This window comes from Pinus tabuliformis, chromosome 4_1 (genome assembly GCF_031772625.1).
Source record: "Pinus tabuliformis cultivar Carrire ecotype Pingquan chromosome 4_1, CPIR1, whole genome shotgun sequence".
Taxonomy (NCBI): Eukaryota; Viridiplantae; Streptophyta; class Pinopsida; order Pinales; family Pinaceae; genus Pinus; species Pinus tabuliformis.
The window spans coordinates 209,244,473-209,270,997 of record NC_142303.1 but is presented as its reverse complement, the minus strand read 5'-3'; the positions used below and the strand labels follow the sequence as shown (position 1 = coordinate 209,270,997).

General features: G+C 36.7%; 1 protein-coding gene across 5 annotated transcripts in view; it reads left to right on the top strand.

The window, feature by feature from the left end:
- LOC149174949 (uncharacterized) overlaps nt 1-26,525 on the top strand; it is a 165,036-nt gene that overhangs the window by 62,224 nt on the left and 76,287 nt on the right. For all 5 annotated transcript variants that reach the window (XM_089419465.1, XM_089419463.1, XM_089419467.1 and 2 more), the window contains exon 5: nt 16,800-16,871. In XM_089419465.1, the coding sequence (XP_089275591.1) occupies nt 16,800-16,871 (72 nt within the window). The remainder of the gene's footprint in view (nt 1-16,799; nt 16,872-26,525) is intronic.

The window sequence follows — 26,525 nt, the reverse complement described above, 5'->3', positions numbered from 1 at the left end:
TACGTATCCGTTCACTGCCTTTATGAAAGGATATTATTTTTTTGTTAAGCGGTGGTTGCTTTGTCATGCTTCTTGCCTTTAATTGAATCAAATCCTCTTACAACATCGAGTGGTATCACTTTTAATTATGACGGTTGGTATTTTAATTTATTAAATAGTATATGGCCATAATGATTTTAAATATTAGATATTATTTTATGTTTATGACATATCAGGTTTAATAATAAGGTTTATGGGTTTAGTTTATTTACTATACATTTTGGGTTATATATGAGCTGGTAAACCTATGAATAAACTCAACTATATTTCTTACTAAATGTATATTCCTTCTATTTACGAGAATTAGGTATTTAATTAACACTTTTGATAATTAATTCATTTATCTTATATTTAGACATTCTCCATGAATAGTCGATATATATATATATATATACTAGTGCAATGTATATGATGCATGCATATGTAGCTATCATATGCATGCCTCACATGCATGCTAATATTGCTATGTTGTTCGTGATTTGAGATAGGTTGTTACATACACCCCTCCTTGAAAAAAAAAACTTTGTCCCGAAGTTAAGGGTTTATAAAGTATATCGATAATTCCTTTAGGGTATGTAAGGATTGTGTTATATGATTGAATTTTCATTTATAATTGTGAGGAAACTTTAAAATTTGTGATTTGAACGTTGATAGATTTATAATTTTAATGGTCATGCCTTGCCCAAACTAGGTTCCCAAGCTATTCTAAAATCATCCTATCTTTCCTAATCTCTTATGCTTCCATCCTATCCGTCCTCCACTGGAGTATGCCATGGCGTCAGTTATACTGACCTAACCATTCATAAACTCTAAGGTTGGCAGCATCGACTATACCTAATTTCCCAGTAGGCATCCGGTAGTCATCATCACACGTCTAGGGGAGCGTGACTAGCACAGTCCTCCCATGACTCCAGGTTTTGGAGGATAAATGGTGGGCAACACCTCCACCCCTCCCAGTAGTATTAGGGTCAATACTGTATCATGGAATCTCATTGAGCCTCAATTGTTCTTGGAGTTTTGTCATCACGTAGCCGGTTTGGTAATGATACTATCTGCAATGTAAACACTTGCCCACAAATTATAACATATGCATCGATATATTCAAAATCAATTGTATTCAGATAACAATTTTCTATGCATTTTAATAAACTCTCATCTATGATATTAATCTTTGATTTCATATAACATACTTGGCTATGTCAAACCAATATATTTGTAAATTCATTTTCACATCAAGTAGTCAAGCGTATTCATTATTTTATTTCCATCTCATCATTCATGTTGATATGTAAAAATAAAAATAAAATTATAGATATCACATTCATAACATAAGTCATGATTTATATAGGTATCCATGTACCAACAATGTTAAGCATAATAACTGATACTTGATATTTGATCTTACCAACACATATCGTTATGTCCCTAACATTCATTGATCTATATGTTTTTGTTCCAATAACAACTAACTGGGTTATTATCTTACTTGGTAACAAAATGCATCATATGGATAGTCATTAGCAAAGATAGACCTCAATTCATTCTTTTTAACAATAATGTTGTTTGTTGTGCTCTTTTATATATATATTATTTGAAATACCTAGATCAAAGCATGGTATGCAACAACATTTGGGGAACATACCTTGTACTCAACATTTCCTCTAACAATAATACACCATACATTGCTTTATGTTTAAATGGTAGTACTCTTTCAATACCTCGGCCCTATAGATTGTATTTATGCTCATGGAACCTGTGCTCAGGTTGTGTTTATCAATTATAAGAAGTGCTAAATTAGGTCTGAATGTTGTCCCAACAATCATTTCTTGAAAAGTTAGTGCAAAATGTCATGCTAAATGATAAGCATTGCACACAAATTTCCTTTCTCTATCCTGAAGCCTATGATTTGTATCGGGTTTCAATGCTTTTGTTTTAGATTTATGCCTCACTTTGCTATAGAAGCATCTTTGCCTCCCCTATCCGTATACTTCTGTTTGCCCATTATTTTCATCAAGTCAATGCTCTCAGACTTTACCTTAACAGAAGATAAGGCACATAACCTACTAATTGGAACCAATTGCATTGCTATGTCGACATCATTTTATATTTTAAACAAATTATCCTTTAAGTCCCAATCTTTATCCTTTATTCAAGATATGGGATTCTTTTGAAGAATCTGAATTCAACCTTTACTTGTGAATTTAATTATTCTCTCCATAATGTTAAATTTTACATATTCATGAATTAATTCGCCACTTAGTTTAATTGGAAGTGTTATTTTAAGGAAACCTCTCTCTATGTCCTGAGATTCATGGTAAAAAGCTTCAACATATCGGTTCTGCAATTCCAAATGTGTTTTTTTTTTCATCTGCCAAAGTGTTATCTTCACACTTAGGAATCATTAATGTCTTCTCTAACTGTTTCTACAGAAGGGCGGAGAGATTTTCCAGCATCAGAATGTACATTTTGGAATTCTTTCCCCAAATACTATTTTGTAAAATCTCAATTCTGTGAGTGTTAACAGGAGACAATAAGCACTATCTTCCTCTCTCCAACTACCACGCATTGAATCAAAATCACTAGAATTATCCAACTCAGAGTACCACTCTTACTTTAATTTATGTGCTGCCCATGTAGATAGCTGTGTCTTGCACACCAGCTCGGCCATTTCCTGTTCATGAAATTTAAGAACTCAGCTCGGCAATTCTGAGTTATTCTCGTTGATGAAAGATGTTTAGTTCCTCATCACATGGTGTTTAATAGTAGTGTATTCCTTGTTGAATAATTGTGAATGGTATATATAACCACCTGAGCTCAATTGTCTGGTTCTGTTATCATTTAACTGGAAATATAGTGGAAAATTGTTCACCTACAGCCAACAGATAACAAACTGATGTGCAAAATGGGATCACTGTAACCTTCACACAAACTTAGAAATTATTGGAAATTAAGAGAATATACAACAGGGAACCCTACATCTTTTACTGTGGTATTGTGATAATAATATAGCTAAATTATGTATAACGGCTGGGGTAATTTTCTGAGTAATGAAGATATCATATTTGACTCTTTAGAGGCCTCATTTGGATGTTATTTGTCCACTGTATATATTTTCTGAAGTAAAAACTATTAAGAAAACACCTACAGAAGTTTTCACACAAACTTGAAGAAACGTTTCACAGAAGAACTTTTACAAACTTAAAAATGTAAAGACTGATATTTATTATTAAAAACCTTGGCCTGCTCAAGGCTAGTTCAAGATACTAGTTGCTTCTACCAAGGATTTTCTTCCAAAAGAATCAAACACGAACAAGAGACAATATCACTACTTTTCAACTTCTAGGAGCTGCTATAGGTATAGAAATTTCCTGTAGAGAAAGATTATATGCTTGATGCTCTTCCTTGTTTGTAGTAGAGGACTATCCAGAGATCTCCTTTACTGCTTCTCTGTAGTAAATCTGGTCCTTGTAGCTTTCTTTTGCAGATTAGACTCTTGGTCTAGGGATTCTGTCATAGATTTAACTATTTATCAAAAGATGTAGGCTTATTTTAAGTTTTAACGAGCTTTAAAGACTGATTTATGATTCTGAGATAGACCATTTGAATAGGGAATTATCAATCAGTGAACATAGTCTTCTTGAATAGGCTTGTTGTATCTCATAAACACTATGATTCTATTCAACAGTTGAATTTCTCTATTGCTGTTAAGGTTCGGATCTCTTGAGCATATATATAAGCGCAGACTCTTATTAAATTATAGAGATGATGACTTTATGACTTGATACTACTATAGGACTTTTCCTTCTACACATGATTCTCAGATCCTTTTTAAGGTGACTGGAGTTTCACTACATGCCTTCCAACTAGGTCCACAAATTATATGACTTGGTTGTCTATGCACAAAATGATACCAAATTGTATGTAGCACTATAAAAGTATGATTACCGACAGTGACAGTGATGGCTCATTCGTTGTAATCTGCACATTTTTTTTTTCATTTATTTATTATTTTTTATTTATGTGACTTTATGTCAAGTGTCGTCATAGCTATCACATTGTGATTTAGGTCAAGATAAATGTGTCTATTCCTTAATTTTATTCTATCTTTATTTTAAGACCTTTAGATGTATCGCCAGTTTCACAATAATCAATGGTCTTTAACAAAAGGCATGGCTTTGCTAGAATGTGTATCAATGCATCTACAAGTATATATACACTACCCAAGTATCCACCGCATTACTCTTGTCACGTTATATATATATATAGATATATATATATGCGCCCATATTGCCTTTTTATTTCACAACTCACATCGTTGGATAGATTTTGCCTTCTTTTATTGAATGTAAAAATGTTGTAAACAAATGACTTCAAAATATTAATATTATAATTAATTTAAAATTATGATTAAAAGAAATTTTAATCATAAATAAAAATATTAACTTATTGTGATTGCAATAAACTAAACAGCGAAAGATTTCTATTTCGAAAATGCAATTGAAGTGATATATAGTCAAACCTTGAAAATGTGTTCAACCACATATTAATAATATTGTACACTTCTGTACCCCTAAAGATGCTAACTATATTCATAGGGAATAAAAGCAAAACTAAATATGATAGCACTGTGGCAAGCACTATTGGGCATCTTAACTGATTACTTTATTATCTCAATTTAAGAGGATTTGATTTTTTTTTTTTGGAACAGCTGCACTACCCTTTCACTGACACGGCATTAACCCTTTTTTTTTTACTTGGCCATTAGATATTTGTCTGTCGCTCATGCTTTGTTAGCACACTCACCTTTGTCCCATCTTTACACGTAGTATTATAAGTTAGCACAATATAGTAACACGATTACATCTACAGCTCGGTTTGTTCACGCATCTTCCACCAAGTGGCCATAGATCGTGACAACAATAAAAAATCTATTAAACTCGTCTATATTTTGTACACAAATCGCTCGCAACATCATACACTTGTGGGGTAATCATCGCTGTCCGTTTGGGAATACACCACCTGCAACATTTGGTACTCAAAAGAAACCAAAAAAAAATCAGAAAAGCTGGACAGATGATTTTCTTGGCTTTGAATGCTAGGGATTGATGGGCTGAGCAAACCTTATAAAGTTGGTTTAGTCTATAAGATGAAGCTTTGAGATTTAAGCGTCCTAATTTGATTAGGTGAATCGAGGGTTTTTCGTCAAGGCAAGAGTTGCGGTTCAATGCGACAAATGGCCTCCATAAGAAAACAAAGAAACACACCGTCGATATACAGGAGGGAGACTCTAGACCAAAATGAAGAAGGAAGACCAACTAAATGCGTGCCACGGAAGCGCAAACTGTCAGATATGTTGGGCTCTCAATGGAGTAAGAAGGAGCTAGAAAATTTTTACAAGGCTTACCACAAATATGGGATGGATTAGAAGAAGGTGGCTTCATCTAGCCATAGTAGAACCGCTGAAATGGTCGCAACTCTCTACAGCATGAACAAGGCTTACTTGTCTCTACCTGATCGAGTTGGATCTGTAGCCGGGTTTATAGCGATGATAATTGATCATTACAATATGTTGGATATAAGCAATGGGGACTGTTCTGAAGAATATGAGGGATCCAAGCATCCCAAACAGTGATCTTGATCAAACAATAAGCTAAGCAATGCAAACTCCTCAAATGATTGTTACTCAATTATGCACACTAGATCACTGCCAGTTTTTGGCTGTTCACCTCCTGGAAAAAAAAAGAACAGGTTGAACGCGCAAACCGGTGTTGTTGGAGGTGGAAGGACTCTGTTCATTCTATCTCGATGTATTTTTTTGGCTTCTTCTGTCCTCCTTTACGCTTAGGTTATGAATTTTACTTATATTTTCTGTATTTTAACATTCATTGTATTGGAATTACAGGCATAAGCTGACTCCATATTATAATTTTTTATTTTTTTATTTATTTATTTTAGTTCTGTTCTTTTACCTTCTCATTGGTCGAAATCTTGAAACCCTATTATACCGTTTTAATTTTGATATGCACATTTTCAGGCTGACTTGCCTATTGAAAAAAATTTGATACTCATTTTCAGGTTAACTTTCTCCTCAATAGTTCTTTATGGCAACATGAACTAATTTGTCAATGACAGGATCAAATAGTGCCTCTGTAACGACCCATCTTTAATTGCACATATTATGTGCCCCTGTATAAAAAAAAATAATACTAAAATATAATAATAAAGGAATAAAAATGATAATTATAAAATAGAATAAAGATTTAGTATGGTATCAATAATTAATTAATTAATCTAAAGTTTTAAAGTTTTATTAAAGCAAACATAAATAAACTTTATATATTAGAAAAAATATATATATAAATAAAACAAAGTATATATATATATAAGGTACATATCAATATAATCAAGTAGTATAAAGTATGTCATATAACATAATAGTATTAATATGTATATGATGATCAAATGTTATATTACCTCCAACCTTATAAATATAAACCATCGCTCAAAATATCTAAACATAAAGCAAAGCAGAAGCTTCTGTACGGGAGGATGACTCACAGCTGGAGGAAGCTGTCACCGCGAGAGTAAGCGGTGGAGTCGGTGTACAGGGCGGCCACCGCTTAGCCCTGACTATAAGATCACCGAGATATGGCTGAGAAGGGGGGGACAGAAAAACGGAGAGTGAAGAGGAGGAGAACCAGGAAATCAGGAGTTTAAACCAGAGAGGGAGCTTTACATTGATCTGAGGTTCTGGGCACGGGGGCAGTGAGCTTCGGTGAGAAGCTCACTGGATTGGCTGGGAGGAATTGGTTTCTCGGTAATCGGATCAGAATAACTGCGGCGTCATCAACTACATCAACTACATCGGAGCAGGCAGCAGTTCAGGTAGGTGTTCGAAATTCCTTATAGTTACTGTATTTCTGTTCTGTTTTGGTTATTACCGTATTTACTGTATTTCTGTTCTGTTTTGGTTATTACTGTATCTAGATCTGGTTATTTTCGAAGTTCAGTAAATGGTCTTTACAGAGAAAATGTCTTCCACGGTCCAATCATAAGCGGTCATCTGTCCTACTTTAGCTGAATAATGAACTCTGTTGTAGTGGTTGAGAAACTTATGGACCCAATTTGATCAACCATTCCCATTCTGATCCGGCTGGATAATTATAAGATAATCGAACTCAGTCTATTTTGATACGCTGGTACAGTAGGAAACACCATTTGAACTTGACATTGAATGTAAAAGTCATTCATCATTTTATCCACTAATCATGTCCACTCAATTTGCCAGTCATATCTAAGAAATCACTTGAATCTGCCTTGACTTAAGGAACGGATACCTGTAAACATTTGGAGGTAATAATTTTCCTTCCTTATCCCAGCAGGATGGCATTCCCATTGCTTCCAAAATGTGAAGTTTTGCATTAAAAAGCATCAACCTACTTTTTGACCAACTTAGATTTATCTTGTACTTGTTGTATAAAATTTCTTTTTAATAATTATTTTGTTGGCCTCCATAAACACCAGAGTCCTGTCCTGCACACTTGCTTTTCTGAGTTGTTCTTTACTCTTGGAATTCAGATATTTTACCAGTTATAGCAATTTGTAGTTTGTCTCCCAAATGAGCTTGAACCTGTCTTAATTGACCGCTCTGTATTCTGTAACAATAGTGCTTCTTCTCCAATCACAAGAATTGATTCCCACTTTTCAGCAACATTATTAATTATTTCATCTTAAAGTAACTTCTTAGGCTTCAATCAGTGACTGTGTACCTGTTAATTGGTTCCTGAACTAGTCAAATTCTTTTTGCATTTTAGCCTTTATTTCTTGCTCCTTATTGATGATCGCATTTTTATCTACTAAATCATCCTTGAAATCCCTTATCTCATTATTCTTTATAGAAGGCATCTTTTTGAAATTTTCAATTTCTTGGTATTAAATGCTTAGACGTGACAAAGTCTCTGCTAACTTCTCTGATGGATCCCCCTCTGTAGTCGTTGCTCCAGTTGTGATTGCTGCACATATATGCTCACTCTTCTCTTTTACTTAACTTTTGATCCTGTTTTCATATCTGTTTATTTTGGTCGATAATCAGGGATAACAATTGTTGTTTCTCTTTCTGTACTGTCTCTGGTGTTTGGACATATTCTAGAGCTGATATTTTGAGTTTTCTCCTGAGCACTTGAATATCTGTAACTCTTGGTCTAATCAAGGTTTGTATTGAAGAGGAATCATTTGGATTTGCACCCAATTTGATTACAATCTGCTCCAAATTATCTATTCTCATCTGTTTTGTTTTCGTGGAAATTTTCTCTTGTTTCAACTGGTTGGTCCTTTGGTTAACATATTTTCTAATTTTAAAGCATTAGTAGCTGTATTAGCTAAGCTTTTGCGTAACATTTCTCCTATTTACCTGTGAAGATCCATTTGATAAACCAGATGAATATGTTTCAAATCAATAGTCAGTTTGGTTGCTTTGTAGTCTTATGTAGTTTTAAATAACCTGAGACGTAGGTTTGAAAACTGCCATTTTTTTGTCCTTTCTCGGAGTCAAGGGCTGAGAGAAAATCTCACTCTTCGATGCCTATCTCTTTATAAGGATGACGATGTTGCTGACATAGCTCGAGTATTCATAAATGAAGTTATTAGATTTCATGGAGTACCTAAGAAGATTATATCCGATAGAGATTCGCGATTCACTTCTAGATTCTGGACTTGCATACAGCCAGCCGTAGGTACTCAGTTAAATTTAAGCACTGCTTACCATCCTGAGACTGATGGGCCGACTGAAAGAGTAAATCAAGTACTTGAAGACATGTTGTGAATGTATGTTATGGATCAGCAACTTGGGAAAATACTGAGGACATATGTCAAAGATACCCTAATCTATGTCAATTTTAAAAGAACTTTAAACTATGTTTAGTATATATTTACTTTACTGCAATCAGAGACCCAAAAACATTTTTGAATGATTATAAATAAACGTGAAATTTTGTGACATAATATATGTTTAAATTTCTGTTGGTACATGGATACCAAAACGATATATGTGGTTCATTTTATTAAATTATAGTTGTCGAAAGAAAGTTAAGACAGTTAAAGGATTTTACTTCTAATAGAAATTAAGATATTGTAAATCTGTTTTGTTTTTACATGTCAATATGATCAATGGCATAGAAATCAGGAAGTGAATGCATTTTAGAGAGGAGTCAAAAGACATGCATAGAAAATGGTGAAATATGTTATACTGTAGTATCATATGTGGATAATACATGAGTTATTTTGAATATGCTGATGCACATTTTACGAATGCATGAGTGAGTGTATGATTGCAGATTCAAGTATCCAATTACCGGGATGACCACGTGATGACAGAACCTCAGAACAATTAAAGCTCCAAGTGATTCTATGATAGGGTGTTAGCCCTAAGTTCTATTGAGAGGGGTGGAGGTGTTGCCCACCGTTTATCCTCCAAACCCTGGGGTCATGGGAGGACTGTGTGAATCACGCTCCCCTAGACGTGTGATGATGACTGCCGGATGCCTACTGGGAATCAGGTCGGTATAATCGACGCTGCCACCTTAGAGTTTATGAATGGTTAGGTCAGTAAAACTGACGCCATGGCATACTCCAGTAGAGGACGGATAGGATGGGAGCGGAAGAGATTAGGAAGGATAGGATGATTTTAGAATAGCTTGGGAACTTGGATACGGTAAAATTTATCCATCAAAATCATAAACTTAAAACTCTCTAACTTCGGGACGAAGTTTTCTGAAGGGGGAGTGTATGTAACGACCCATCTTTAATTGCACATATTATGTGCCCCTGTATAAAAAATAATAATACTAAAATATAATAATAAAGGAATAAAAATGATAATTATAAAATAGAATAAAGATTTAGTATGGTATCAATAATTAATTAATTAATCTAAAGTTTTAAAGTTTTATTAAAGCAAACATAAATAAACTTTATATATTAGAAAAAATATATATATAAATAAAACAAAGTATATATATATATATATAAGGTACATATCAATATAATCAAGTAGTATAAAGTATGTCATATAACATAATAGTATTAATATGTATATGATGATCAAATGTTATATTACCTCCAACCTTATAAATATAAACCATCGCTCAAAATATCTAAACATAAAGCAAAGCAGAAGCTTCTGTACGGGAGGATGACTCACAGCTGGAGGAAGCTGTCACCGCGAGAGTAAGCGGTGGAGTCGGTGTACAGGGCGGCCACCGCTTAGCCCTGACTATAAGATCACCGAGATATGGCTGAGAAGGGGGGGACAAAAAAACGGAGAGTGAAGAGGAGGAGAACCAGGAAATCAGGAGTTTAAACCAGAGAGGGAGCTTTACATTGATCTGAGGTTCTGGGCACGGGGGCAGTGAGCTTCGGTGAGAAGCTCACTGGATTGGCTGGGAGGAATTGGTTTCCCGGTAATCGGATCAGAATAACCGCGGCGTCATCAACTACATCAACTACATCGGAGCAGGCAGCAGTTCAGGTAGGTGTTCGAAATTCCTTATAGTTACTGTATTTCTGTTCTGTTTTGGTTATTACTGTATCTAGATCTGGTTATTTTCGAAGTTCAGTAAATGGTCTTTACAGCCTCAATCTATTTTTCTCGTGTTTTTCTAAAAGTCTCGGGTCGACTATTCCACTTAGAGTTGCAATGCTCCCCGGTTACTCAACATACTCAACTCCGTATTGCAATCCTTCAAATGTAGAGTCATTTAACACAAACAATGCTCATGACTCCAGGAATGGTCCTGCACAGACATTTCACTGCCATTATTAATCAGTTGAGCTTCCTGAGTCAGCAAATCCTCAAAAAGAAGAGGAATGCTAAAGCAATTGGAGGCAGAAAGATACTTTGCATTCAACCTAGACTGAATAGTTCGTCATCTTGTGTCCTCGCACACCCTTGGTAATTTTTGTTCCTATTTCCATCTTGTATTTTGATATTCTTTTTATTGAAATCTCAGGCCTAATCTCTGTAGTTTAAAAATTATATTATAATCTCTACTGGTCATGATCTGAAAATAATTTCCTTCTCTGTTCAATAAACAGGTGAATCCAGAATGCTTTGTCATCTTGATTTTGCTAGCTTAATGGTTTTCTTTCTCTCCTTCTCTCGGAAGCGTTATGTTGTGTGGAGCGCTCTATGAGTTGTGTGGTGTTGTTTCTATTGTCATGATGCGTGCAGGCAATTTTCTTTCAAACAGTTTTATTCTTGTCGAGGGAGGAGTGGCGAATTTTCTTCTGGCTTCAATGGGAGTCTTAACTCTTCAGTCTGCTATTCAGAATGAGTCTATGGTTTTCAAGGCACTCTTCTTTCTGATACTAAACACTCTTCTTGGTGTCATTGGAGTAATTGGGGTCTTAAAAGAAATAGTTATTCACTCAATGCAAATGACCTATTCTTCTACAATCTTTGATAGTATATCCATGCATTTTGCTATGACAATTTTGGTTGCAGTTCTTCCCTTCTCTGTTCTAATATTTTTAGTAACTCGGTGGCTTAGAGTGAAGCACTTTTCATGGGACAGATATTGTTTGAATTCCTTTTTACGCTGGGGAAATTCTAAGTTATATATTTTTTTTATACTCATCCATTGGATTCTGGAAGATATAACTTTTATTCCATCTATCACTCTTCCAAATTTGCTGAAAGATGCTTCAAGACTTTTGTTTCCATGCCTCATTTATCTTCTTATTGCTGAGCTAACAGTATATTTTTTTTTATATAACAGTCAGTCAAGAGTGGAGAGGGTTAATTCTACTTTCAAAGATAGGACAACTGTGATAGCAAAAACCATATTGTCTGTGTGGAGTTAGGGATACTATCTAGCCTGCCTAAACTTAGGAGAAAGGAATAGAGAAGATATCTAAGGCCAATAAAAGTTGCTTCTAACTTAAAGGGTTCTCCAGAAAGAAAAAAAATGAATCCTAAATTACTTATTTGATAAAAATTTCACGCAGCAGTTCAGCAGTTCAACAGAAAATTACATGATGCGTAGGGCCTATGAGGTCGAAAGGATTTAAACTTGCTCTGATACCAAATGTAAAGACTGCTATTAAATTTCAATTAGATTGACAAGTTTCTTTTGTAAAATTCTATCAAGTTAATTCTATCAAATTAAATGCATTTACGTACCTGAGTCTCCCATCTTGTGTCGATCACATTGCTATAAGTTTTCTGGTTTTGTTACCAAACCAATTGATTCCTCCCTGCCTATTTGGGATCAGCCTTTGCGGTTCCCAGATCTAGAGAACTTCGAAATGGAAGTCCACTAGCCCCCATGCCCAAAACTCCAAGAACAGTTGAAGATTTTCCAATTTTCAGTTCCAAAATCCAGCCCCTAGCTCATCCCTTCAACAAATTTATATTTATTTTTCCCTTTCTTTGCAGTGTTTTTAAAACCGGAACCGGTGATCGGACCGGTCCACCTAATGAACCGGTTTACCGACCGGAACCGGTCTAACCGGGACTGGTTTGGTCTAAACGAACCGGTTTTAGAAAAATACATTAAATAATTATTTTTTAATGAAAAAAACTATTTTTAAGATTTAAAAGCATGATTCCAAGCCAATAGAGACAAAATATGCAAAGATTGCTCATTTATATACCATGTAAAGGTGAATATATCAAAATGGCACCGAGTGCAATACATATCATCGACAAAATACATAAGCAATGAGGCTCTAAACCACTAAGAAGATATTAATATCACAAGTAAATTTCATCTAAGGAAAATGTTAGGTTTAATATGTTGCCCTAACCATTTTCCAACATGGTATCAAAGCTATGGTTTGTATCCTTGGTAGCTGGAAATATCACTATTTCATCTGTAGCTTGATCATTTGGAGATCAAGTATAACAAGACTAGCAAGAAGCTTATACAAAAGAAGAGAACCAAATGACAGACAAAAAGTCTGCCCCTAAATTAAAATAGGTCTGCATAGAGGTCCAAAGTCTGAGGTGTTTCAGAGACACGAGAATCATAGAGGTTCAAAGTCTGGTGTATTTCAGAGACCCAAGAATCACAAAGATCCAAAGTCCGGAGTATTACAGAAACCCAAGAATCACAGTAACTTCGTATAGAAGTCCGAAGATTGTAGGCCTAATAACATTGCAGAGGTACAAAATCTTCCTTGGTTAATAGAGGTCCGAAACTATAATGATACTAAAGAAGGTCTGAAGATTTTAGTGGATTACAAAGGTCTGAATTACAATGGTATTTCAATTTTCCCGAATTGCAGTGATATTTTAAGAACTTAGAAAATTGTAGTAAGGTTTGAGAGATGAAGTATCTAGAACATGTATCATTCCTATTGATAAAGTCATGAAAATCATAACCCCTAAACCACTAAACCACTAAACAACTGCATTTTTTTGTCATGTTTCAGTGGGCTGTCCATAAACCGGCCGGTTTAGGACAAAACCGGCCGGTTAGCAATAAACCGGCCGGTTTTGACCTAAACCGGCCGGTTTTTACCGGTTAGGTCAATTTTCCGGGCACATGGGGCTTCTAACCGGGTTTTTTCACCGGTTCTGACCGGTGAGCCTCCCAACCGGCCGGTTAGGCCGGTAACCGGTTGGACCGGAACGGTTTTTAAAACTATGTTTCTTTGTATATTTCCCCCCCTTGAAATCCTCCTTCCTCTCTTTAAATAGTAGAGGTCCCTTCACCTCTACGTATCCTTTCACTGCCTTTATGAAAGTTTATTATTTTTTTGTTAAGCGGTGGTTGCTTTGTCATGCTTCTTTCCTTTAATTGAATCATATCCTCTTACAACATCGAGTTGTATCACTTTTAATTATGACGGTTGGTATTTTAATTTATTAAATAGTATATGGCCATAATGATTTTAAATATTAAATAATCATATCCTCTTACAACATCGAGTGGTATCACTTTTAATTATGACGGTTGGTATTTTAATTTATTAAATAGTATATGGCCATAATGATTTTAAATATTAAATATTATTTTATGTTTATAACATATTAGGTTTAATAATAAGGTTTATGGGTTTAGTTTATTTAATATACATTTTGGGTTATATATGAGCTGGTAAACCTATGAATAAACTCAACTATATTTCTTACTAAATGTATATTCCTTCTATTTACGAGAATTAGGTATTTAATTAACACTTTTGATAATTAATTCATTTATTTTATATTTAGACATTCTCCATGAATAGTCGATATATATATATATATATATATATATATATATATATATACTAGTGCAATGTATATGATGCATGCATATATAGCTATTACATGCATGCCTCACATGCATGCTAATATTGCTATGTTGTTCGTGATTTGAGATAGGTTGTTAGACATTTGGAGACCCATGAGACCAACAGATGTGCCCCAAACCCACTTTGGGGCCCCACATGATGACTTATATGGAAAATTAGGTGCCATCTTCTAATTCATCTTTATTGGAGCCCTCTCTCTCATCATGGCACTTAGAGGACTCAACTAGGCCCTCCAAAAACCCTTCTACATCATGATGTCATCAATTTGGCTTACTTATGGATGGCTTTTTCATAACTTGGGATAGCTATTTGGTCGGCTTGTGACCAAGGCTTGTTTCTAGCACATTATTTTATAATTTTGTGGGCTTTTTAGGCTAATTCGATTTAGAGAGACTCATATAAATAGAAGAGAGTCTCATTTGTGAGAACTCATCATCATCACTTGGATTCTTCTCTTGTAAGAGATTTCACACTTTTTCTCTTGGATGCTAGTGGAGACTCTTTGATGCATTTTGATATTTGGAGCTAAAATTTCGATCTTCTTTGGAGCTACTTCATGATTTGTGGATGGATATATCATATTTTCATTTAATGTTTAATGTATGGAATTGTTGCAACTAGTTAATGCTTTTGTACCCTAATTTGTTGAATAATATTTTGGAAAGCTATTTGGTTGGCAACTACATATGTTACTCATTGCATGACAATTGATGAATGTTCTTAGTGGACGAGATTTTGTTTTTCTTCCATGAAACTCCATAAATCTTGGGTGGGTAAATGTTAAAGGTTGGTTGCTAGGGCATCAATCTTTAGCCTCCTAAAGGACGGTTTTGGCCAATTTTGACACATCTTAGATTCCATAGCCCAAGGGACTAAGCACTGGTCCAAGAAGTTTGGTGATCTATTCTTCCTTTCTCTATCTTTTCTCCCCTTCAAATTTTTGGCCCCACTTTCCTAGGACGACTAGCTAGGGCTTCAAGTAAAATCCTCTAGAGGAGGAATTTGTGGATTCTGTTTAGACATAACTCTTCTTTGTGGTCTTGTCTAGAGGATCTCCAATTTTGGTTGATTTCTCACGGTGATTTATCCATAAATTCTTGTGCCCTAGAAGGGAAACATAGCTTTTATTTCCTTGGATAGGTGGCTTTCTTGAGGGTTGTATGAGCTTTGTATTCGGTGGAATAAATCATAAGAAACCCTTTCTCCTCCCTTCCCTTGACCTAGTGAGCACTTTGGAAGCATTTCTTCCCACGCTTATTTATTAAACCCTAGGTCTAGTGTAAATCCTTATTAGGTTTCTCAAGAGGAGCAAAGAGCCTTTTAAAGTGTCAAATCATCACATAAGGCTTCTTGAGAGGACATATCTCATCTTCTGGAGTCTTGACCTTAGAAATACACATTACCATTGCATATCTCAAACCCTAGGTCTTGATCTTCTCACCCAAGGTCTTTCTTGGAGAGCGAATTAGCTTCCTTGAAGCATTAAGCCTTTATTGTGTCTCTCCTTGAATGGGATTTGTGAAATCACTTCAATCCTAGTGATTTCCCTCCTACTAGGACTCCTCCCATCAGTGAAATTCCATAAAGCGCAGGGGACATTGACTGAGGTGACAGTGGGTCTTTGTCCCATCGTTGTCACTTGATCTATTAGTTGTCCCATAGGTTCCCCTCCTAGGTCCCTGCTAGATTGTGTGGTAACAAGATTATCAATAATAATTATTTACAACACAAATAGATAGATAATACACAAATTACACCTCAATAGGCACATATTACGATGATAATTCATATTTGGTTGTTTGAAGAGTGGTGGCATACAATACTTCGTTTCATGTATTGAACTTTGTGTTGAGTTGGTTTGCCCACACAATCATAGAATGCATTTTGAGGTCCAGAGATCTATCTTAAGTTCAACAACGAAGGGATTCAACTTCAAACTTTACACAATTAATCTCTTCATTGCTATGTATACTGAATGTGAATTATTGGGGTATGGTAGGGATATTTGTCATAGTATTTAAAGGCTGTGAAAATATGGTTGAGAAGGGATCTAATTATCTGCTTGTTTGATGAGATTGTTAATATGTTTGCTTTAATATAAAATTGTTAGAATATCTTTCATCAAAAAACTCATAGTATCTTAATTATTGAGAAAGAGAGAGTCCATACAGGTATATTGATTTTTTAAATAAATGTGGGAAAACCTGTTATTTGTTTTTTAACCCAACGTTTCGGACTTAAAAGTGAGTCTATCATCTAGGGATCTCAATTCACAATTGAGATGCGTTGAGCATGATTAGCTTGAGCTATTTATATTCATATGAAGGATAAAGGTGTTTAGCTCTTTATATTCTCGGCTTCTCAAACTGTAATTGGTGATCTTAATTATTATTTGCAGGTTGGTCCATCTATAGAACAGTTTTCATGAAAAAAACTCACAGCATCTTAATTATTATTTGCAGGTTGGTCCAGATCCAAGACCTGTCATGCGCAAAGTGTATCTAATGTTTAAAAATGGTGGTGATCCACATGAGGTATACCCAAAACACCCTTCGATTGAGTAGCTTATTATTTTGAGAATTTGTTGGTAGCTCCAGATGTTTCTGATTTATATCACCGATTGTATTTTAGATGACTGATTTGCACCTTCATCTTAGCTTATATATGCAAAAAGAAATTTAACTAATTTTGTTATGCATGTTTCATTTTCCGGAATTTTTTTCTATATTTTTAATAAATAAATAAATAAATATGCCATGAGCGACATATGTTAAAAATTCACAGTGCCACCTTCTACCATATAAGTGAGTACAGATAACTATTAACCTTAGCTCCACAATCTAAGCTATCAATTTCTATAACTATAAATAACATTTCTAGATGAAATTTGATTGGCTAAGTCAAGCTTCAATGTTGAAATTTCTCATATATTGAAACTTGAACTTGGGTGCATTATTGCAAGGCACGAAAGGTAGCTTCACTTCTCCTCCATAGAAAAAGTCCTGCCAAATGAGAAGTACTCCAAAAAGCTTTATTGTGCTTTCTAATCATCTAGTTATTTCTAAAAATATCACCATTCCACCTCAAGGGATCCACGAAGAGGATTGAAATTGTTCTGCATGATATTCTTTGTTGAATGCAATCGAGACAAAAGGATATGACGAAGTATGCCAGCAAAACCTTTTTTAGAAAATACATTGTCTCTGAACCTCATGTGTGGCTACGAATTGGGGACAAGGGATTTAGGTGGTAGTGATATAGTAGAATATTTAGTGCATATAAATTATAGGAAAACATTCTTGTTTCCAAGGTTTTCGCTAGTGGAAACACTGATTCACCCCCCTCCTAGTATTTCCAACAATTGGTATCAGAGTGAGTTCCTTTAGTTGTGTTGACACCTAATCCTCACGATTGGGTGAATTCATGTAAATAATTAAATTAGGAATGTGAACAGTCATCAGGAGATGAACTGAACAGTCACACCCTTTTGTATATAACAATAACATACTTGATGGAATAATACGAATCAGTTTCTCTGCCAGGGGTAACTCCATTTGGCAGAAAAATTGATTCGTATTATTCCATCAGGTATGTTATTGTTATATACAAAAGGGTGTGACTGTTCAGTTCATCTCCTGATGACTGTTCACATTCCTAATTTAATTATTTACATGAATTCACCTAATCGTGAGGATTAGGTGTCAACATTCCCCCCTTAATCTGAAGGGATGTTGGTGAATCCAAGCATCATTTTGAATCTTTCAAGCTTTTCTCTTTCAAGCGCTTTGGTGAAGATGTCTGCAATTTGCTCATTTGTGGAACAATGACGGAGATGGATTGTTTTGGCCTCAACATGATGTCGGATCAGATGATATTTAGTATTGATGTGCTTTGTTCGATCATGGAACTTTGGGTTCTTGGCCAACTTTATTGCAGAGGTGTTGTCAATCATGAGTGGAGTTGATTGTACTTGTTTTACCTGCAAATCTTCAAGAATTTTCCTGAGCCACACAATTTCTTTTATTGCTTCAGCTGCTGCCACGTATTCTGCTTCTGTTGTGGAATCTGCTGGAACTGATTGTTTGCGTGATCTCCAGGAGACAGCTCCTAATCCAAGACTCATAGCATATCCTGAAGTAGATACCCCAGTTTCTTTGTCTCCATCGAAGTTTGAATCAGAGTATCCGATTAAACTGAAGTCATCCACTTGTGTGTACTTGATTCCAAAGTCTTGAGTTCCCTTCAAGTACTTTAGAACTCTTTTTGCAGCAGACCAATGTCCCTCACAAGGCTTTTGCATAAACCTGGAGAGGATTCCAACAACAAATGAAATGTCTGGTCTGGTGGTAGTTAGGTAGTTGAGACTTCCTACAAGTTGTCTATAGTATATACTTTGTTGCATCCTCAAATTCCTTTCCTTCAATAGATGTGAGCTTCAAGTTTTGTTCCATTGGAGTAGTAAGAGGATTGCATTCTGTCATGTCAAACCTGTTCAACAAATCTTCAATGTATTTATTTTGAGAAAGAAATATGGACTTTGGATGTTGGGTTACTTCAATGCCAAGATAGTAATGAACATAGCCCAAATCAGTCATTTCAAAACTTTTTCCCAATTCCTTCTTTATGAATGCAATGTAGCTTTCATTGTTCCCTGTCATTAAAAGATCATCTACATATACCACAAGATATACAACTGTTTTGCCAACTTTCTTGACAAATAAAGTTGCATCATCAAGATCAAAATGATTGAAATTGAGTTTCAACAGATGCTCAGTTAGTTTTTCATACCAGGCTCGCGGTGCTTGTTTGAGGCCATACAAGGACTTCACAAGTTTGCATACTTTATGTTCATGTCCTTTCACAACAAATCCTTCAGGCTGGGACGTAAAAACATTCTCTTTTAGATCTCCATTCAAGAACGCAGTTTTTACATCCATTTGATGGACTTTCCAACCGTTCTGAGCTGCTAGTGCAAAGAGTGTCCGGATGGTGGCCCATTTTGTTGTGGGGGCAAAAGTTTCCTCATAATCGACCCCTTCCTTCTGTGCAAAACCTTTTGCCACAAGCCTAGTTTTGTGCTTGTCAAGTGAGCCATCAACTTTGTACTTGTTCTTGTAGACCCACTTGCAGCGAATTGGTTTGGTCCAAATGGAGGATCAACCAACTTCCAAGTGTCGTTCTTTATGAGGGCATCATACTCCTTTTGCATCACTTCTTTCCATTCATCATGAGAAGCAGCTTCTTTAAGGGAAGTTGGTTCAAAATCTGTAGACAGGTTCAATTCAGAATCATAAGAAACATCCTTATCAACAGGTGAATTAGAGTCATCTACATCACCTCCATTTTGTCGGTTTGAATTTCTGGTTCCTGTTTTTCCAATTTCATCAGGATGAACACTTTCAAGTGTCTTCGTCAGCCACTTTGGGGGACCTTTCTGAGATGGTCCAGGCTGCTCTGTTGATTGAGTTGGGACTGAATCAAGATTGAGTCTCCCAATTCTATCAATTACATCATTTAAAGCATCATCTGTTGTTGGAGTTTCATTCGGGGGAGAGTGTTCTTCAGAAGAAGATTCCACATGTTGATCTAGAATAAGAATCCCCCCTTCAAGATGTGGAATCTGATTATCAAATTCTTGAAATGATTTTGTTTTTGCGAATCTATCCAAGCGATCAAGTTGCTGCTCAACAACATTGTCAGATTAAGGGGGGGAATGTTGACACCTAATTCTCACGATTGGGTGAATTCATGTAAATAATTAAATTAGGAATGTGAACAGTCATCAGGAGATGAACTGAACAGTCACACCCTTTTGTATATAACAATAGCATACCTGATGGAATAATACGAATCAGTTTTTCTGCCAAATGGAGTTACTCCTGGCCTGACAAGTTGCATCTTAACAGTCGAAAGGCAGATCTCAGAAGTAGAGAGATGGGAAAGTCAAAGAAGCACACATCCAAACAATGAAAGGAGGGCTACGGTAATGTAGTGGTGTCAAAATCTGTTACAGCTAATGAAAAGAGTCAAGTTGGTCCAACTCTTGAGTTCGATGAAGCATTGCAAGCACATTGCAGCAAGACAGAAGGAGGCTCCAACCCCTTGATTTATCAGCTCCAACTGAAAGGACACTCCAACGTCCTGGTTTTCCAACTCCAACTTTAAGGACGCTCCAACGCCCTGGCTTTATCAGCTCCAACTGAAAGGATGCTCCAACACCTTGCATAGGCTCCGACCTGCCCTAGCACCACCTTGCTGCCCTGAAGTGTTCTCAGGCTCCAACTTGAAGGAGACTCCAGTCTACGCCTTGCACCACCCTGCCACCCTTAAGATAGATACATTTGTTGTTGTAGATTATTTTCCGCTATGCTAGATCATCATCATCATTGTTCTGTCACTGCTCCCAATATACTGCTGCAATGTCACTGCCTCCGCTTTTTCCCAACAGTCCATAACCAATCTGATATCTGCAATACAATACTTGTGAAACCCTAGCACTAAACAATCCCTAATGCTTTCATCTTTCTCTTAAAAAGCTAATAACTCTGCTCAACAAGCAACTCAATAATACTCTGCTGCACAATGCAAACCCTAAATGTTTACATTTTGCAATGGTAATCAAGATTCAAAACCTACTTGAATAATTTGTTCAACATAAATTCTGCCCAACCATTTCACTTGACGAACTCAATCACTAAAATCATCAACCAATAGTATACACTCATTCGCTGTTCAAAAGCAACAACCCTGATCAACAATCTTCATACTAGACACACTCATGCTTCACTTACTAGTCTTATCCTTTGTACCAGTCCATTGCTAGAATCTGCTACAGGAAAATCACTCTTAATCACACAACATGTCAGCTGGATGTATTGGCTGACACACTTCACACATAGGTATTCAGTTGGATCTTAATCACATAATGTGTAGGGGTGTATTGATCCAACGCAGGCTATAATTTTCATTCTTGAAATTTCTCTGCAAAAACACTCTTAGCAGTAGACATAATACTTCGTTCATCATAAGGCACACAACATTGTGCCCAAACTACACTCGAACAGTGCATACACCACTCACTGTTTATCATCACCCCTTTAATTGCAGGCAGTCACAGGCAACATTATACACTGCACAATTGAACCTTTATTGCACAGGAACAAGGAGAAAGCACTAGACTTACATCATTACTTAGTGGGCATTTACATTTTGAATCAACACGAATCAATCTGAATAATTTGATCAAACAGAACACAGGAATGCTCAGGTCTGATCTATAGCCTTTGATCATGACTTATGCGTCTCATACACAAATTCGAATTATTATATTCTACTGCAAGCTTCCTACTAGAAGTGCATCACCCCACCTTACCTTGCTTGCGAATTTTTGAAACTTCTTTACAAGATTCCAATGCAGGACAAAATGACATATGAATAGAAGAATTGTCACCGCAGAAGTGTGCAGGAGCATTACATTACCAGATCAAACATAGGAGTATTGTTTTTGATGTTGGATATTTTGCCTCTGGTCTCATCAAACACAATACTGTGTGAGCTTTTATTGCATCAGTACCAACCTTTCTCAAGTATACAAGGAAACAAAATCAACCAAAATGTGACCACGACTTACCCTACAAGATTTGACTTCATAACCTTAGATGCCCTTCGTATTGCCTGAGAAAAGCATCAGAATATGCCACAAAGTTATGACAAAAAGGAGGCCGAAAGTATCCTCAGGAGGTCTGCTACAATCTGCCTCAGAAAATAAGATAAAGTAACCTTTGAAATGTGCTGATATAACCCTCAAATTGCTGTAGAGATATATCTTATTGTAGATGCATGGATTCCCTCACACAAAGCTTTAGAAAAGATAACGAATTTTCCTCCAAGAAATGATCTGTGCCTCAAAAAAATCAGATATATGCTCAAGAGGATGTTGGAAAATCAAATAGGCAGAAAAGATTTTCTTGTCTTTGATTATTAATTGTCATTTCTTTTATTCGTCTTGTCTTCTTTATGTCTTCTTTTATTTTTCTTATCATCAAGCAACTACCAAAATATAAATGCATGAAAATCGAAACAACAAGGACACAAGATTTAGGCACTCAGCCACAGCAAAATCTCTCTCCAAGGTGAAAACCCGACAAAAATTCTCGTCTCTTCTTTAAGAACCAAATCAAATGAGACAACCAAGACCCAACAAGACCTCCTCCAATCCATCAAGCCAACCTCTCAAGTAGACTTGTCAAATTCTAGTCAAATTCATCAAAGGTTAACACAAGTCATCTCTTTCAATTCAAGTCAATAAGGGTCTTGACCCTCTTCTATCTTCTGAAATCTTCGGCCTTCGGTAGCTCGATTCTGCAACTTCATTTTTTCCTTCAGGGAAGTTCGACTGTTCTTTTCTTGTCAAATAGTCTAGCCTCCTTTTCTATGAATCCACTTCTTTTCTTCTAACTTCACACATTTTCCTTTTTATGAGAACTTCAGAACATATTTCTTGCTTGGATATATTCACAAAGTCGAATGCTCTTGGCCTTTTATAGTCTTCTTTGTGAGGTCGAATCCCTCAATAAGGCCGACTTGTAGGGTGAGTAGGCTGACTTGATGGTGGAGGAGTAGATGACCAATTTATATAGAAATAATTTTTCTTCTTTGGGACATAAAGCCCAATAAGGGTCTTGATCACAATGACAAGGACTAAGACTTATGACATAAACCTAGGAGCATACAATGGGTGGTAAGACCTAGAAATAAAATGAATAAAGCATGAAACCCATGCTTAAAATAATTTTTCTTTTACAATGTATTTTTCTTTCTTTCTTTTGACAAGTAAATAATTATATCATGACAACAATTATGAAGATTGATACTAGTTACATTTTTCAACACTCCCTCTTACGTGGGGGGGTATTCATAATTGTCAATGTTCCACCAAGACTTGGGGACAGGGAGACATGGGTGCGGGGAGACGCACAAGGGGGACGTGTGGGAGTACCCTCAAATTTTAGGGAAATTTAGGAGGGACGGGGGGACGTCGGGGTATATTTATTTTTTTTTCCTTTTTAATATATATATATATTTTTCAAAACTCATATTGAATAATGAAAGTATAAATACAATGATACATACATAATTGAATTAAATAATGAAATACATTGATCCATACTCATCATCCTTACTAATACATACATGATTCATCCATAGATCACGAGATTCAATAATGAAATACTCCAATCCATATTCATTATTCATTATTCACCATTCTAGAATCTACATTGATTTAAAAATTAAATTCATCATTCTAGATTCTAAATTGATTTAAAATTAGAATTCATCATTCTAGAATCTAATTAGTACTAAGCATAATAGACTATAATAGATATTGAAATCTGAATACTGAAATAGTAAATTGATATAACTAAAACTCAAAAACAGTGGAGTGATGAGTCTAAAAGTCACTCTAAAGTACAAAGAGGGCTTGGTGCTCCTGATTAAATACTAATTCCATACCCTTGTACATGACAAAATGCAATGGAAACATTGGAATCCATCGAATCCTGAATTCCTGAAAAACTGTTAAGTCTGCTGGATTTTGAGTGAGATCTAAAATTCTACTTTCTCCATATGAAATCCAATGAGGTTGGAACCACTCTCAAACATCCTGAGTCATTTCATGGTAATGTAAAAAATTTAAGTAAAAGTGACATTCTCCTTTTACTTTAAGAATTTAACATTACCATGAATTGCATAGCATTAGTATGGAAATATGGTCAAATACTAGGTTTTCCTTGTCATAAATCATTGTTTACAAGCAAATTTAACGGGGGACGCATAGCCCATATTGAGGGGGGATGCCCAGGCGTCCCCCTTTTGGGGAGTCGCGTCCCCCACACTGGGGAAATGCCCCCCCTACGTCTCCCCGTGTCTCCCCAAAAGGGGGACATGGGGAAACATTTCCCCAGATGTCCCCCCTGTCCCGGGGGTGTGGGGTGCGAGGGGTGCGCGCACCTGACCCTGGGGGACGCGTCCCCGTGGAACACTGATAATTGTTCAATCAATACAAGGTTGACCTCAATTTGAAATGTTCCAAGAAGAGTACAACAACATACGCAATGCTAGGGATACCCTAACTGCTAAGGTATCCAACACATCAAAGATCCAAGTGTCAATGACACCTTTTCAAGGATCCATCAAATTAAGGATCCAAGTGTCATTTCCAAGACACTAGTACAAGGATCTAAGACACTGTCAGGGACTAAGGTGTCATCTAGGCAACATGCCATTATAGGTACCATCAAGCTACAACCCTGGTATCAATATAGATACCATCCAGGCTTCTATGCCCTGACACCAACCCTCAGGGATCTATGTATCTCAACAAGGTCAAAAACAACAACAAAGCTCCACATGACCAAGATACCCTCCCACTGTTATGCTCTTAACCTGCAAAGTAATACCCAAACACAGAATATGCGAAGAAAAATACCCAGAACATAGAATATGCGAAGAAAAGATACCCAGAACACAGAATAGCAATGATTTTATTATTCAGAGAGAAATGTTCACAGGCCTCTTCGAGGGGGCAACCTCCAATAGAGCAGAGCTCGATCACAAAAACAAGACACGATACTCCTCGCAGGGAGTCTCTATCCTTTATATATGACTCATACATGCAATACCACGGGCCAATACCGTGGGTTTTATTAATACCGTCTATCTAATACTACCGCCCATTTACCATCTATCTAATACTACCGCCCATTTGCAACTAACTGTGGTCCCATCATTAATTGCGGGTTAACCACTTACAAATATTAATATGGGCTTTATTGACTCTTGACTATGACGTGATCCCATGACATAAATAAGGGGGTTAGGGTGGGACCCTAACATGCCCTCCCCCTTAAGACTAGCCTTGTCCTCAATTGAAGCTGCGGAAACTGCTGAAGAATAGTGGCTGGTTCCCAAGTTGCATCTTCCGGAGAGGTGTCTTTCCATTTGACGAGGACCTCCTTAGTCATGCGGCCGCGCAGGTGCTTGTCTCGGGTGTCTAGAACCTGTTCAGGTTGAAGCCAGATTGACCCTTCTTCGTCTAACTCAGGTAGACTGGTTTGAACTCGGCAATTGTTCCCAATCACTTTCTTGAGGCACGATACATGGAAAACTGGATGGATTTTTGCCGTAGGTGGCAAAGCCAACTTGTAAGCTACTTCTCCAATGCGCTGAAGTACTTGGTATGGTCCGTAGAATTTTGGAGAGAGCTTTTGACAACCCTTATCTTTGAGTGATGTTTGCTTATATGGTTGCAGCCTCAAAAAGACCTGATCCCCTTCTTGAAATTGGCGCTCTGAGCGATGTTGGTCGGCCTGTTGCTTCATGCGGTTCTGAGCTTGATGAAGATTCTCGTGAAGATGGGCGAGCATGGTTGCGCGGTGTTGTAGGAGTTGATCCACTGCTTGTACTTTGGAGCATCCCTTGAGATAAGAAGTAGGGGAAGGCGGAAGTTGACCATATACTGCTTCATAGGGAGTCATTTTGGTGGTAGCATGATAGTTGGTGTTATACCACCATTCAGCCAGAGGTAACCACTGTGCCCAAAGGTGTTGCTTTTCTGAAGTGAAACATCTAAGGTAGGTTTCTAGACATTTGTTGACAGCTTCGGTTTGACCATTTGTTTGTGGATGATATGAAGTACTGAGTTTGAGTTGAGTGCCTTGTAGTCTGAAGGGTTCCTGCCAAAAATTGCTGGTGAAGATCGGGTCGCGGTCGGACACTATTGAAGTGGGCATGCCATGTAATTTGAAGATCTGATCCATGAAAGTTTGAGCAACCAAGGTTGGTGTAAACGGGTGGGGTAGGGCGCAGAAATGAGCATACTTCGACAGTCGGTCCACAACCACCATGATGACTGACTTGTTCCCTAACTTTGGAAGACCTGTAATGCAATCCATAGAAACCTCCGTCCAAATTGAGGCCGGAATGGGCAATGGTTGTAAGGTGCCTGGTGTGTTGACGGTTTCCCCTTTGTGGCGTTGACAGACATCACATTCGGCTACGAAAGTAAGGACGTCCTTTTTCATGCCTGTCCAAAAGAATGATCTTCTGGTGCGAGCATACGTCTTCTGAAAGCCCGAATGTCCTGCAATGAGAAATGAGTTGGGAGAGCCCTGGGTGTGAAAACCATT